Source organism: Typopeltis vanoorti, chromosome 1, assembly GCF_054136105.1.
Source record: "Typopeltis vanoorti isolate ZY-2024b chromosome 1, IOZ_Tvanoo_1.0, whole genome shotgun sequence".
Taxonomy (NCBI): Eukaryota; Metazoa; Arthropoda; class Arachnida; order Uropygi; family Thelyphonidae; genus Typopeltis; species Typopeltis vanoorti.
In genome coordinates this window covers 34,396,476-34,413,689 of record NC_143549.1, presented here as the reverse complement: position 1 = coordinate 34,413,689, position 17,214 = coordinate 34,396,476, and the positions used below count along the sequence as shown (strand labels likewise).

The 17,214-nt window shown below is 34.0% G+C and overlaps 1 protein-coding gene across 1 annotated transcript in view; it reads right to left on the bottom strand.

The window, feature by feature from the left end:
- Positions 1 to 872: 872 nt before the first annotated feature.
- The window catches only part of LOC150109882 (uncharacterized), a 75,135-nt gene continuing 58,793 nt past the window's right edge, over positions 873 to 17,214 (bottom strand). The window contains exons 8-10 of the mRNA XM_090415650.1: positions 14,503 to 14,626; positions 10,401 to 10,546; positions 873 to 2,780 (exon numbers count right to left, since the gene is read on the bottom strand). Of these exons, the coding sequence (XP_090271776.1) occupies positions 2,481 to 2,780; positions 10,401 to 10,546; positions 14,503 to 14,626 (570 nt within the window). The 3' untranslated portion in view covers positions 873 to 2,480. The remainder of the gene's footprint in view (positions 2,781 to 10,400; positions 10,547 to 14,502; positions 14,627 to 17,214) is intronic.

Below are 17,214 nucleotides of genomic sequence, written 5' to 3'. Positions count from 1 at the left end.
TACACAAAATTGGATGAATTATTAACACAAAAGTCTTTACCAAGGTTAATCAGGCATAAAAAGCTGCAGTCACAAACTACATGCTATATTAGACTTCACCTGAGTATGTCCTGAGCAATATACAGTATGGGTGCTGAAAAGCGGCAATAAACATGTGGCGACGGTGATTTAATGTTTTTATTCATTGTTTAATACCTACAACGAAGTTAAAATTATTTCAGATCATTGAGTTTCATAAATAAGGACATTAATGATGGCTATCTAAATTAGTTTGTTACGTAAATAATGAAATTAGAGGGAAATGATAAATTGAAATGTTCAACACACACCTGTTAATATATAAAATAAAATTGTCGTGTACATGGAAATGCTTGTAAATATTGGAAACCTCCTATAATAATAAATAGAATTGTTTTGTACTGCTAACCGGTGGAAATAATTCTTTTCCACCAGTTAGCAGTACAAATATATGATATATATGATATGTGGGTGTAAGATTTGTATTTAAACAAGCTGTGTGATATCGATTTTTTCATAAATACTAAGCTTCACTTAGCATTTATAAAAAAATTGGTATCACACAGCTTGTTTAAATACAAATCTTATATTCAAATATCATATAATTTCAAACATTTAGAATTAAATCCACCAGGTAGCAGTACAAAGCAATTCTAGGTATATTATTACAGAATGTTTCTACGATTTACAAGCACTTCCAAATACAGGGGAATTTTATTTTATATATTATACATTTCAATTAATCATTTTCTTCTAATTTGAGTATTTAATTAAAATCATAATTAAAAGTATTTTAAAATATACGTCACAGTGGTCGAGATTTAGACTATAAGTTATGAGCTGTGGCTTCAGACCTTGTGAATTTAACACTTGATTCTAATAACACCAGAATATTAAATAAAATTTAAAAAAATAATAATTAATCTATAATATCTTCAGTATCAGTTACATAGTAGTTTCTGTTTTTTTAATTCTTCCTACTGCTTGTTGATTGTTATAATGCATTCTTATTCGAAGAGAACATATTGAGGAAAATGAGGAGAGAGAGAGATGCTTCAAATACGAGTACGATTTAAGTATTTGATTAAACCGTATTAGAAAATAAAGACGAATAAAGCGTGAGACTGTCTACAGCTATTTTGCAAAAGGGATTAAAGCTAGATGTGTAACTAAAAAGTTCATTATTATTCATTATTATTATTATTATTACTGACACTTCTGTATCCTAACACAGTACATACGTGTAATTCACCATCCTTTGCATTCCAGTGGGGAGAGGAAGCTCCCATTCAAGTATAGTGATTAAAAAATAATTAAAAAGGCCCTGGTTAACAACGAATCAAAAATTATTTTACTTTATTAGTATCATTGCTTACGCATAGCAGAAAAATCAATTAGGTCCTGCAAAAATTTTACTTCAGTGGCTATTCCTCTTCTCTTTCGACACACACACACTAATAATAATAATTAAATAAATAAAAGCTACCTATATTCTGTCGAATAAAATGAATAAACGCAATTTTGCTATGACTTTTTTTCGATATATCATCAATTAAATACACACGTATATGAATATAATCCATGTGGATTACTTGACGTCTCTCTCTCTCTTTGTCTTTTTCCGATGATACTATCATACTTTCCGAAATAACACATGGTATCTGAAATGCATAGCATTTAAGCGATTTAGACAATGTCCGCTAGAGTTCATTGGCGATAATCCAAGTAATAATAAGTACACTGCTTTGAAGTTTTTCCTCCAGTTGAATAGCATTTTGCATATGTTTTATATATGAAATATATTACACAACTTACCGAAGGAAAATCAATTATGCATTTCAGTATGATTTTTAAAAAATTTTTTTTTAAACTTCCATATTTTAACTATAAAAAAGTTCGAGGCCCTACACATAGTTCTTTAACGTATCTGTGGCGATTTATTTGTTAGATTTTTAACTTTTTTTATTATGTTCACCGTTCCAATGAAAATCAGTAAATCTGACTTACTTAATTCTAAGAATTAGCAGGTAACTTTAAACTTGGTTTTATGGACGAATGGTAAGTAAACTGTTCAAAATATCCATCACCTGACAATACATTGATGACTGCGGACCAAATTATCCGTATCGTTATTTTGTTTTTCTCACAGCTCCCGAATTAGATATCATTTCTATCAGGAGCTATTTCCTAAGCAGTAAATGCAACTTGCTATTATGTTTTACCGTAACTTAAGAAATAAGAAATATCCCCCCCCCCTTTGTTTTGCTCGAGCGATGAAAAAAAAAAGTGTTATTTGATCTCTTGGGTACTTTATCTGAGCAAACTCGTTATAGTTATGTAATAAAAAGAGTTTGTGTCCTTCTCTTCTTTCACCGCCCACAAAGACAAGAGCTCCCAATTTGGCCATGGACTGCAAAACACTTGTAGAAAAGGGGAGAACGCAAATAAAATATACTGGACGCTCACATCCTTGAAGAGTGGTGTCCGTTTGACAAAGTCGATCCTGGACCCCTGTGGTTGCTGTGGAGAGGTTCCTTACTAGAATGTTGAGAATATCTGCTACCTGGACGGGAATGTACAATTGCGTAGTGATCGTGATCACTGGCGTTGCTGATGGACCGTGCTGTGGAATTGAGCGTTGATCCACCGGATGTGTATCCTGGTTTATGAAGGGATGTCCTTGAACCATAATGGGAGCTAGGAACCCAGCCTACTCGGTAGGGATCATAGTCCTCCATTTCGGATGGTTCTTTTTCCACCACCTGTAAAGTAAATTCAAAGAATTAGTTTGCAGGCTTAGACTTACCTTTTTAGAATTAGTTTGGTTCTTATATCGATTAAGAATTTAATATTCCTCTTATTAAAATTAAAAAATATTTATAATATAACATTTTTATATTAAAAAAAGTTATATATACAGTATATATATATAATTATTATATATATGTAAAAAAAAATATATATATATATATAACAGAGAGACGTGTCTCTCTTATATATTTATAAAAGAGACATCTCCTATAAAAGATCACATGCATTTGCACTTCTCTAATAACCCAGTCATGTTCTTTTCTCTAATATATATATATATATATATTAATGTCTGAAAATAGTGTGAGTTACAGGGTCGATTTTCTTACGTTTACGGGATGAAAAATCCGAATCTCGTGAGAACCGCTCACTTCTGTCCACAGAGCTACATAGGCCTGCTTCAAATTTTTAAAAAATTATGCCATACTTTTTTCAAGGTAATGAAAATTCCAAGGTAATTATAATGATGAATGTGACATATATCAAAGTTGTAAGGTAGTACTTTAGTTGAAATAAAATCCTCACTTTCGCAAAGAATTAGAACACATGACTAATGACTTGTATTTACCAATTTCGAGTTTTCAAATTTGGGTACTTTATCCCTGTATGATAATTTATACCTATTTATAATTTTTGTGATAATTTTTAGTTTATACCTACTGTATATGCTAGTTTAACTACTATGACCCATTAAATTATCACATCACCCTGTAGCGATGTGACAATTTACTTGAATAGTTTGACCAATGTGTGCATGCAAAATTGATCAAAATATTCAAGTAGTTAGTAATAAATTAGTAATAAATAAATAATATTCTCCTGGGTTTGTCATAATTAAACTAAATGAGGTTACTAAATGAGGGAATAAGCACAGCGCTTATTTATTTATTTTTTTATTAATAATCATTACTGTAGATGTTATAATGTGTGTTTGAAAATGTTTAAAATTTATATGTTTATTTATTAAACATATAAATTTATATATATATATATATATATATATATAAATATATATATATATATATATATATTTATTTATATATATATAAATTTATTAAAATTTATATATATATATATATATAAATTTCGTTGAGTTATATATATATATATAACTCAACGAACGCCTTTTTTCCCCTTATAGGGAGCACACAAACGTGAGTGGACACACACACACACACACACACACACACACACACGATAACACATTTTCTTCCCCAGAGGCAGTAAATGAGGCCATTTTGCTCTAACTTTTGAAGACTGATAGGCAGCTAGTCTACCTCTTTATCCAATCACAGATAGCTGGCTCAGCTCAAAGCTTCCAGTAGGCATTGGGCATCCAGGATGATGGCCGACAACTAGGATGAGATGTAATGCAGAAACTCAGGGAAACTAGCTCCTTATGGGAAGAATGTCGATAATGTGTCTGCGTGTAAGTTCAGCTATGCTATGCGGACATTCATATAACTTCAACTATATAAACCATATATCATATGTGTTCCGACTTTTTGAGATGTCTGGGGACGGAAAATAGAAAGTTGCCCATCTGCGCCATGCAGACTGTAGATGTAAGTATACAAAAAACCCAGGAGGTAATTTGTTATGTTTATACACAAATTCCAGGAGCATCAGAAACAAAGGTTAGAGGTCGTTCTTCGTGAATATGTTTTAGCCTAAGATTATTAACAAAAGCGAAACCTGGCTGTCATAGTCAGATGTAGTAACTAAGTGAATGTAATGAGTATAGTATTTTTAATCAAAGAGGAGGGAATAGTTGCTAATATCACTCATAATAAAATTTAATGGAATGAACACAGCACACTTAAGGAACAGTTAAGGTAAAAACCCATCAGAATAATGAAAATAATAATATCTCAGTGAGTTTAGGGCTATCTGGTGAAATATTGCTACCGATCTGATACTTCAGCTGATAGGGATGATGAAATGCATAGACAAAATACCCTGATGGGTACTAATCGAGTAATCATTATGATTGACTTAAATTATCCAAACATTGATTGGATGAAAGAGAAATTTCTTTACAACAATGAAGGAGAATTTATTGAGCAATTGCGAGAAAATTTTCGAGTACCGCGTGAGAGAAGGAACTCGAGATCAGAGTGTTCAACTGATCTTGGGTTTGATTTTATCATAGCTTCCAGAGGATCTCAGTTAATAATGTGATTGTTTTGCCACCAGTTGGTGACAGTAGCCGTGCCGTACTTGTTCTTGGAATCAGATACTATATGGATGCTCCAATTAGGTTACACGCTGAACAGCAAAGTTGGAAATTATGACAAACCCATGAGAATATTATTTTTGTCTCATGTGTCAGTTACTGAATGGGTGAGGATATCAGCAATGCATGACATGTTCTAAAAGGTGTTTGAATGAATTTGAATGTGTCCCCAGAATTCAAGAAAACAGGATGTGGATGAAATGGATGTGCAATATTATAAGGCAAGAGATCCATAAGAAAAAGACGAGGAGGAAGAAATATTGTGATAATAAAAGTAAGAGAAGTTATGGACTATATAAAGCGAGGCTCAGAAAAGTTCACAAATTTTGTACGAAAAGCTAAAAATCGGAGTATGTAGTTCCGTTGTACAAGCCAAACGAATTTTATCGTTATGCTCCAAGTAAAAGAAAGAATGACTGTGGAGGAATAACTTTAGTGAATGCAGACACAGACATACTCTTGTATTATTGTATCAGAAGCACATGAGATTGTTCAAATAATGAGTTCTCACTAACTGACCTATCAGTATTTCTGGTGAGGTGTGAAGAATTCACATACAGAAATGGTTTGACATCCAAGTTATACTTTTCAAAGAACAATATGGGTTTACTAAAAGGATGTCATGTTTTCGCAATTGCCCAAATTTTATAATAATCTTACGACTGAGTTAGATAAAGGGAATGGATACTTTATGATAATGTTGGACTTTGCTAAGATAATACATGAAGTGTTGTTGCATAAAATGGAGAATGTGGAACTGGAATATAAACTATCGATTTGGTGTTGGATAAGTGGTCGACTGACTGACATATTAGAAAGTGGTATATGGGGATGTAAATGTATCGTATTTAAGGTGACTGATGGTGTAACTTAGAGATCAACCCTTAGACCAATTGTTCAATCTATACATTAACGATATGATTGGCTTGACAAGAGATGGTTAATTGTTCGCTGATGGTGCAAAGATAAGCAGGGCAATCAGGAATGCTCAGCACTTGTAAACTTATTTGAATAATCTGGAACGGTAGGCAAATGAATAACGGTTGTCAACTGAATGTTAATTTAAATTAACTTTCAAATTTTATTAACTGAATGTTAATTTAAAATTTAAATGCTACAAGAAACTGATGAAGCCTTTGGAATATGGCGGATAGGAATTTGAAGTTAAAAGATCAGAATGCAAAAAATTGCATATATATATATATATATATATATATATATATATATATATATATATATATATATATATATATATATATATATATATATATATATATATATATATATATATATATATATATATATATGAATATTGATATGGTTGAAATGACTATAACACCGAGATTAAAAAAGAATAAGGTTTAATCGTGGGACATTACTTGTTTCGTTGAAAAAATCAACTTCCTCAGGTGTCCAGTACAGAGAATTATATAAAAAATAACAGAAATATTGTAAAATAACAACAGATCTAATGTAAAAAAAATGAAGTAAAGTTTAAAAAATAATATGTGCTGAAATTCCAATTGAAGTAAGCTACGTGCGTGAGCTATCGCGAGTGCGCCAATATTGGACAGTAGAGATGTGCGCATCAGATAAATTGTAGCTGAGGCTGTTATTCATATGGGTCGAATCGAGGGATATTTCTTTAGATTCAAGTATCTATCTCTCGAGTTCATCATAACAAGTATGTATATTGGACGTTTGAGACCAGTCTATGAGATGTTGGCGGCCTTCGTCGAAGTTTATAGAGAAAAGTACGTGGCTTGAGAGAGCGCGGTCTCGGGTCCTGTTGTAGGATATGTCACTTTTGTATTCTTCAATATGTAAAAGGACAGATTCAGCAGTCTGGCCGTAGTATGGTTTGTCACATTCACAAATGATCTTGTAAACTCCTGGATACTGAAGAGAGAGATGTTTTATTTTAGGTCTACTAAGTATGGAGCGAAGTTTAGGCAACGTAGTGAAATAAGTTTTAATGTTGAACTTCTTAAGAATTTTTGCCAGTTTGGGAGAGAGGGAGCTGATGTATGGCAAAGATATACATGCTCTTGGGGAAGAAGAATCTTCAATAGTAGGTAAACGACGGTGAGAGATAAATTTTTCAATGTTCTTAAGAGTGAAGCCATTGTTAAGAAAGATCCTTTTTAGTAAATTAAGTTCATTTTTAATCTTCATTTCGTCTGTTAATAAAGATCTGGCTCGATGTGCCATGGTTGAAATGATACCAAATTTCTGCGGAAGGTAGTGATGGGAGGAAGCATGAAGGTATCTGTCTCTGTGTGTGAGCTTTCTAAAAATTGAGATTTTGATGTTTTCAGAGCATCTTGTAAGTTTTAAAAACTAGAATCCAAATCTTACTTCCAAAAAAGTAAGATTTGGATTCTAGTTCATAGCTGAATTTAATTTTCTGATGAAAGTTGTTAAGATGATCTAGAAAAATATTGAGGTTGTTTAAACTGTGTTTCCAAATGAGGAAAACATCATCTATAAAACGGTACCAGATTTTGGATTTAAGTGTTGAGGAATTAATCGCCTTTTCTTCGAAGTCTTTAAGAAATATATTAGCAAGTACCGGTGAAAGCGGACTACCCATAGCTAATCCTGAGTTCTGTTTAAAGATCTTCTCCTCAAATTTGAAGTATCCTGAATTTACACAGTGAGAAAGTAAGAAAAAGAATTTCTTGGATAATTTGCTCTTGAGAAGATTGAGGACTTCTTGGGTAGGAACATTCGTGAAGAGAGAAACTATATCAAAACTAGCCATCGAATCTGATTTGTTAAGTTTGAAGTCTTTGATTTTAGATATGAAGTCAGCTGAATTTTTTATATAAGAGAAGGATTTTCCTGTTAGGTTTTTCAAGAAGGATGCGAGATATTTAGACAAGTTGTAAATACCTTCAACAATTGGTCTAAGGGGGTGTGCACTTTATGGATCTTTGGGAGACCGTATAATCGTGGGATAAGCGGATGAATAGATCTGAGGGAAAGACGGATGTTTTCTTTTTACTGTACTTCAGTTTTTTACATTAGATCTGTTGTTGTTATTTTACAATGTTTCTGTTATTTTTTATATAATTCTCTGTATTGGACACCTGAGGAAGTTGATTTTTTCAAGAAACTAGTAGTGTCTCACGATTAAACGTTTAATATCGGTGTTATAGTCATTCAAACCATATTAATATTCATAACATTATTAACCGAGTAAATATGAACTCATATATTGACTCGGTTTATGTTTATGTGTTTATGTGCGATGGGTCCAGAACTGCTTCTTTTGATTCTATGATACGTCTCTCAAGTTCGTCACCGCATTTATGGATATTGGTCGTAAGATTCCAGTCTATCTGGTGTTAAAGCTCTTCTAGATTAGAGTTAGCGGAGAAAAGAACATGACTGGAGAGTGCGCTTGCACGAGTTCTTTTGTAAGAGATGTCACGCTGGTGTTCCTCAAGACGTAGTGAAATAGACTTATCAGTCTGTCCATAATAAGGTTTACCGCAGTTGCAGACGACTTTATAAATCCCTGGAAACTGAAGCTGAATGTAACTCTTGCTATTCCTATTTTGTTAATTTGAGAAGTCCATGTTTTTACCTTGTTATTTTTCCTTTTTTTTTTTTTGTTATTATTTACACACTTGAAGAAGTCGGCGTTCCGACGAAACTAGTCGTGTTATATTAAAGTTTTCTTACCTTTCTCAGTGTTCTTAGTCAGTATAATTATTAATTTTTAATATATATCTTTTTTAAACAACTAAGAAAATTTTTTCTACTCCCTTCTTCGACCAGGTCCCGAGTTAGTCAATCTCTGGTGCTTATTTCTTCCGGAAGTTCAAGTTTTTCATCCTGTAAACTCAAAAAAGTCAACCATAGGACTCGCACTGAATCGGAAAATAATATAGAGGGTTAGAGGCCACGAGATGGCGCCATTTATCAGCTGTATTCGCTACCGTGGGTGCAGAGGCGTATCTAGGAGAGGGCGATCCGTCCCAGGTGACACTTAGAACGTTTTTGAACTTTTGCAGTTAATTCTAAAATACAGTCTCGAGAACTCATTTCCAATTATTGTAATACTACTGCGAATTTTCCTCACAATTGCTGTAAGTGTTGCTAGTTGTGAGAGGAGTTTTTCTAAATTAAAATTTATTAAGAATTACCTACATTACTATGAAATAGACTTCGCCAATGTCATCGACGATTTTACTAACAGAAAAGCAAGAAAAATAACATTTCAGAAAGTTGAAATTAAAGGTTTACTTCAAAAATAAATGTATTTATTTTTTATTTATTGTTTTAATTTATTTCCCTATACGTCGTTTTGACTTTTTGTATTATTTTTGGTGTGTATTGAGAGGGGCGGCAAACTCAGCGATCGTCCCAGGCGGCAAAAGCTCTAGCTACACCACTGCGTGGGTGCCATAGGTCAGTTATTTTGTGATTGGCTTCGGGTGTAAGCTAGCTGCCAACTACTTTTCAAAAGTCTACAGTTACATAAAATAATTGTAACAATAGATCATAAATTAAAAAAATAATAATAATTCCAGAACTTGCGAAGTACTATTACCCATAAAACGAAAAATATTAGTCCATCATTTCTATTTAAATATCCTCGCCTACTCCGTTTTCAGAATAAAAGAAATTTTCAGATTTTTTTTAATTTTTATTTATCTTTCTTCGTGGTGTTTAAGAAATCCAATTTGAAGGACAGCATACGAATATAATAATGATTAACATTTGAATAGTTAATTAATTAAAAAAGTCTCCAAAAGTTAGATAGGGTTAAAATGACCTCGCCTGTTCCTTCCCTATACCAGGCGTTAGCGTATTTATTTATCTTATTATTATTTTTTATATAGTTTTAGGATTACGACCAAGAGATAGTTGCTTACTGTAACACCTAATTACCATGGAATCATCGAGAACCTTCGGGACCCTATCAGTTACAGTTATGTAGATATTCTTCCCACAATCTTCAAAAAGTTAATTAAGTCAAGTTTTTGCCAACTTTTTGGGGAATAAAAAGGCGTTAGAGGATTTATCTTTTAAGTCAGTTTAATTGATTGACTGGTTTTAAGCCAATACATATTATTTTTCATCCTGTAATGGTATATAATCAAAGCAACCCAACAGGCAAAATACTAAGTGAAATTAATATTTTGAAAATGAAATTCCACAATGGTAGATGTCGCCTCCTCCACTATAGGATGGTGAACGCTTTGTTTCTGTATTAATTTGTGTGCATTTATGAGTACAACTATAATACCGATTAGTAGTTTAAAATATCATTTCGAATCAATATATTTAAAAATAAAAATAAAGAAAATAAGTAATTGCTTGCCTCAGTCTTGGTGCAGGTACACGTGAGCGAAGAACAAAGAAATATGTTGACTATTAACATCACCAGCAGCAGAATTGCGAGACAAATACAAAGGCCTATCAGCCACGGAAACCTCCATTCTGTACAGCTAGTACTGGATTCAGCCACTAGGAGGAAAAGAAAAAAAAACACAGATTCATAAGTAATAAATGACATATTGCAAAATGTAACAGAATTAAATTTTACATTAAAATTTTCTATTCCTGAAATACTTTTTTCCGAATAGCGGCGAATATATTTTCAGGAATAGAGGTTCTTCCTCCCCCCTCCACACACACACACATATTAATTTTTAATTGAATGTACTTCGCTCTATTGAACTGAGCGCTCCGCGCATTCCTGATTGTCAGATTGCTCTGTCTATCTCATAGTAAAATATTTACACTACATTCTGAGCTTCATGCGCTGTGTTCAGGGAACTGAGAGAACACTGCGCAGGTGCTTTAATCTAATAGGAAGTTAATATAGATATACAACATGGTAATATAAATTCAAGATAATAAGATCATTTATTGAATTCACAACTGTAGCCTGCTATGCCTAAAAGTTTTCTCATTCTTTCAAAAAAAAAAAAAAAAAGCTGTAACATCCACAAGAAAGAATTTTCGGAAATCGTTGTTTGTAGAGGCACTATTGAGTTAAAATATCACGTCATAAATACGTGAATATTGCACTAACGAGTGATACATTCAGTGTGACAAATAGCGAAAAACGGTTACATATTTAGAAAATCATAAATTCAAAATATAATATCCAACAGAGAATAGGGATTTGAAGTTAATGCATGCAACCACGATCATACATGTCAGATTCTAGATCATCGTCGTATAGCGAATCACTGCCTTTGTGTGTGTGTGTGTGTGTGTGTGTGTGTGTGTGTGTGTGTGTGTGTGTGTGTGTGTGTGTGTGTGTGTGTGTGTGTGTGTGTGTGTGTGTAATGATTTATAACGTTTATAAACAATCATATTATGTATGTAAATAAAATATTAAATTTAGGTCAGATATGCAAACTGAAAATTTAAAAATAATTTTAGAATAAACAATTATAACAATAATAGTGTGATGTAATTTTAGCCTGTGTTCTATCTCAGTGTTCGATAATAACCATTGTCACTAAATTTATTCGTTTTAATCTAGTATATTATTATTATTATTATTATTATTATTATTATTATTATTATTATTATTATCTGAGACCTGCAGGGAGTCAAGGACTCATCGAGGAAGGTTATAAATCACTCAAACCAGCTGTCATACCTTTCCTTAAATTTATTCACACTAGATGCATACACTACCCCTAAAGGCTATTCCCTCCCTCACTCACTGCTCTGTGAGAGAAAAACCTAGCTCTTACCCCTTTCTTGACTGTGAACGAAAATTTTCTTTAGACAGTTTTCTAGACCTCTATCATATCAGCCCACTTTCTCCTGTTAACCAGAGTCTGTAATAATCCATATGCCAAAGTACATAACTTTGTTGTTACTAACATTAAACTGGCAGCCATTTCATTTGCCCAAATTTTCCAGCTTATTCCAATCATTTTGTATTTTGCTGCATATCAGTACCATCCCTGATTGCCTTGCCTATCTTCCCATCATCGGCAAACAATTGCACATTTGATGTTAGATCCTCCCTAATGCCATTAATGTATAGCTTGAACAGCAATGGCTCAAGGACTGAACCTTGAGATACACCACTGGTCACCTTAAATCTGGCAGATTCACAACCACCGTATACACATTTTGATATCTGTCTGTCAATCATCCCCTGATCCAAGTTAAGAGTTTATATTCTAATCCCATATGCAACAGCCTTTCGTGTGGTATCTTATAAAATGCCTTAGCAAAATCCAACATTATCATAGTGTATCCATTCCCTTTATCCAACTCGGCATAGCCAATTCGGCTGAACATTCCTTTAACAAACGTTCTGATATTTCTGTCTGTCCCTATAGACAAATTTTAGTCAGGTTATGCAACAGCTCTTCAACCTCGTTTTCATGAACCTCTAACTCTTCATCCAGCGTAGCATTAGCACTGCGCACCATGCTACATACACCTGGTTGATATATCTTAGAAAAGTGAGCACTCATTAACTGAACAATCTCCTTAGCTTCCGACACTCGAGTACCATCTGCATTCAATAAAGTTATTCTTTCATATTCATTCTTTCTTTTGCTTTATTTTACTTTCGAATTAGTCAATTCTTTTCATACTCCGATTTATCTTTCTGAACAATATTTGTTGCTTTTCTGGCCTGCGCTTGATATATTTCATAATTCTTCTCAATCTTATTCTTACGATATTCTTTCCAGATTACTTCCTTCTTTTGGATCTCTTGCTTAAGAAGGTTGTACATCCATTTCACTCACATCCTATTTGTTCCTCAAATTGGGTGGGAGTGAAATACATTCAGGTACTGCCTCATTCAAGCACTTTTCCAAAGATTCTCATGCATTGCTGACATTTTTTCCATTAAGTAACTGGTACCATCGAACCAAAGATAGTATTCTCCTAAGTTGATCATAATTTCCAGCTTTGTAGTTCAGTATGCAACCTTCTCTAATTGGAACATCCATATAGTTAGATACTTCCCAAGAAAGCAGGACATGATCAATGTCACCAACTGGTGGTAAAATAGTCATATTGTTAACAGAGGCTCCTTCTTTAACCTCGACTTCCTGTTAACGCATAAATCTGTTACAAATAATGTAACAGGTTTATGTGTCTACTTCTTTTTACTGGAAACAACAGCGCCTTTACTCTGAATTTTATCTACCGTCATTAACAACAATAAAATAAAATAATAGTTCAAAACAGTTTATAATTCGCATCGAAACACCAAAATACAGAAGATAATAAGCAACGACATGGTAAACAAACAGTTCACGAAAACTTCACATCAGTTAATTCACGGAAAAGACAGATGAGAGACTGCGGGGTTGTATAATGAGCCATGACCATACTTGAGAAGCATCATATGAGTGGATCGTCGCATAGCCAAGTATCGTAATGCTGGAAGTTTTACTGTAATTAAATAAATTAAATTAAAACTATAATTAGAACTATTTCCCGTTACACACAAACACACATACACGGGGAAAATTAGAACAATTTTATTTAGATATAAAATATGGCTGAATCTGAATCTTCTATTGTGATATCCTAACTCATGTCGAAATGAAGCCTTTCCACTCTACACTTTGGTAATTTGATTATACATATTCTAATTTGACTAGAGGGGAGGATGCAAATGACAATTTTCATTTGTATTTGCATCCTCAGCAGAAATTGATATTCTAGGTCATCTTTCGTTTTCTTATCATATCTTATCATATGACCTAGAAATTGATATTCTAGGTCATATGATAAGATAGGAGAAAATGTCATAGTCACCTTTAAATCAGTTGGATCTAGATATTGAAGGGAATGTTGTCTAGATGTGGTTTGAAAATATTTGGAAAATGTCTGTTAATGTTCTGGTTATATAATCCAACTAGACATCTCGCTAATCTTCTGGCTATGATAATCATGATGAATAGCTGTCAACCAATGTGCAACCAATGGGGTGGGGCGAAGAGCGCCAATTCTATTTGATCAAAAAAAGCAAACCGAGTAGTAGCTCACTTACGAACGTGTTGGACGTCTTTAAGCAATCAGTTCCATAGAATAATATTAATAATCCACGGTACTTAAAAGTTAAAGTTTCAGATTAGTTTTTCACAAGAATAATTTTAGGTTAGCCTGTTGGTGCTATGGCTAAATATATATCTTTATGTGAAACTTGCGTGTGCTTTCCGATTTACCTAATTGAGGGATGAAAGAATCGAAGCTTTTGCATGGAGAATTCTTGGCATCTCTGTATGAGACCGACTAACAGCTTCAACTGACAACTCTGATAACGGTTCTTCGCGTCTTAAGATTCAAACCCAGGTCTTTCCAGCATGGGTGGATGCGAATGAAACATAGTCTTTGATACGAAAGACCTGGTTTCGAATCCCAGTAACCGACTGAGCTACGGAGGTTCTAATTTCTACAGAATTACCTTATCGAAATATACTCACGTATATAATCTCCTGGGTCCAACACAAAAACAGTAGTTGAAGCCATAAGTTGACCCTCATCAGTGCCATTCCGGGTTCTTGGCAAAGCTTGAGGAAGTTGTTCAGATCTTGCAGAACACTGCACCTGCAAAATATACGCCACTTTAATAATATCCCAATCCCAAAACCACACACACACACACACACACACACACACACACACACACACACACACACACACACACACACACACACACACACACACACACACACACACACACACACACACACACACACACACACACACACACATTGCTTGGGTGCATGCGCGTGTATTAACAGCTGATTTCATTATCATTGTTTTTTATGTGAATGTCGCGACTAGAAATTTTCAATCCTATAGCTCGTTTAGTATAATGAATAAGTTTGGAATCAGAAGTATCCAAAGTAACTTCACTTCTAATTTTTACTTTTCAAACTTCTTAGGGTTCCGATATGAACGATCCGTTTCATATTTTAAAATGATTTAAAAGAAAATCTGAGTAAAAGTGTTGTTTATTTCTTTAGTTTTATTTTTCTTTAAATTCTGTTATCAGATTCCTTGCTTTGAATGTCATCAAAGACAGGAATGGAGCAGTACTAATAGAAGAACTGGAAATAAAAAAACATATGGAAAGAATATTTTGAGCAACTATACAACAGAGAGGATAAAGAAAATTTGGAACACTTACAGCTGAAATTTCCCAGGTGAAAATCGAAATTTTGCTGAGAAAATTTCGATTTGAATCTCTTCCACTTAGGCATGAGGTTGAAAAAATAATTAAACAGCTTAACAGCAATAAGGTCCATGGTGCAGATGGAATCCCAGCAAAGTTAATTAAGGTCACAGGGGATGGGGAATAAAAGTATTTCATTTGCTAATTACAAGGATCAAGGAGACAGGATCATAGCCTAGAAACTGGAAGAAGTCAGTTTTCATACCATTATGTAAGAAGGAAGATATGAAGGATTGCCAGAAATATAGAACTATTAGTTTAATCTCTCGTGCAAGCAAAACTTTATTAAAGATCAATCTAAATAGGACTGAAGCTAGAGTTGAGACAAATATGCCGTTGGAACAAGCAGGTTTTAGGAAAAGTACGGGAACGAGAAATCAGATCCTTTGCCTTAGACATATCATATAAAAATATGAAAAATTTATACTCCCTCTGGTAATGTGTTTCGTAGACTAACCTAAAACTTTTGACTGTGTTGGGCATGGGAAACTGTGGAAAGTAATGAAAAGAATGAATTTTCCTCACCACACTATGAGATTGATAGCCAACTTGTACAGGGAGCAAGAAGCCATAGTAAGAACAGAAGTTGGATTAATTGATTGACTTCAGGTTGGAAAGGGAGTTAGGCAAGAATGTCTAATTTCTCCTCAGTTGATTAGTATCTATACTGCGGACATCACCTGTGTAGCATTGGATGAACTTGAGACAGAAATTATGATAGTTTTTTTTTTTTATTATTCTTTTATGTTGAGCCCATACACGAGAGATTGGTTGATCAACCTATGGTACGTTAGTACTGTATATGGGTAGTAGGTTGGGAATGGAGAAAATTGTTTACATTTGATTTAAAAGCCTGTATGTTGTAATCCTTGGGAAACACATAAAGGGGAAGACTGTTCTACAATATAACAGTAGCAGGGATGGAGAGGAAAAACTTGTTCTGTGGGTTTCAGTACGTGTATCAGTACGTGGGTTTACAGTACGTGTACTGTAAAAGGATGTTAGGCGGCAGCTGTACGTGTTCAACGAGCTTGGTACTGAGTGGGAGGTTTATTGATGCTATTTCAGATGAAGATTTGCCGTGGAAATATTTATAAAATACACAGATTGCAGAGACCAAACGTCTGTGTGAAAGGGGTGAGAGTCGGTAAGAGATAGGTCATTTATCAATCTAATTGCTCTCCTCTGTATTGAGTCAAGCAGCATTTTGAAGGAGTTTTTAAGAGTCCCACTCCAAATCCGCCCAGCTATTCAATCGTGAAAGCACGATTGAATAGCTGGGCGGATTTGTGATTTGTATTAGGGTAACAGCTGTTTAGAGGTGAAGTAACGTCTTGAGTAAAAGAGAAATCCTAGTTTTTTTGGAAGCTGAGGATGCAATGGTAATGATGTGTTTATGTCAGGAGATGCCTAATGTCAGGGTAATTACAAGAAGAGAAATCTCATCTTGTCTGGAAATTTGAGTGCTATCAAAAATAATACTAGGGGAAAATGACTCTTTTTTGTGAGAAATAAGACAGAACTAGGTTTTACTAGCATTCAAATTGACGAGGTTATCTGAGCCCATTGGAGGATGGCTTGGAGATCAGCACTGAGGGGTGGTGGTTGATATTCTGTAGTTGAATTGACTTGTGTAGAAGAAGGTTTGGCAAATGAAAGAGAGGAGTGCAATGTGCTGTTATCTGCAAAATTGTATATTGGGTTGAAGGTCCACTGAAGTAGGCCATTAATATATAGAAGGAAGAGGATTAGTGAGAGAACAGAACCTTGTGGAATCCTGGCATTAGTTGGATGGTGAGAGGATAAGGAATCGTCTACGTCTACATCACACATAGTGTGAGTCCACACAGAAAGCTGGCAATCCAGCTGCAGAAGTCCTGGGACAAACCAAACGATGTTAGTTTGCTTAGGAAGCCTTTTCATCACGCGGTCAAACGCTTTGGAGATATCAAGTGCA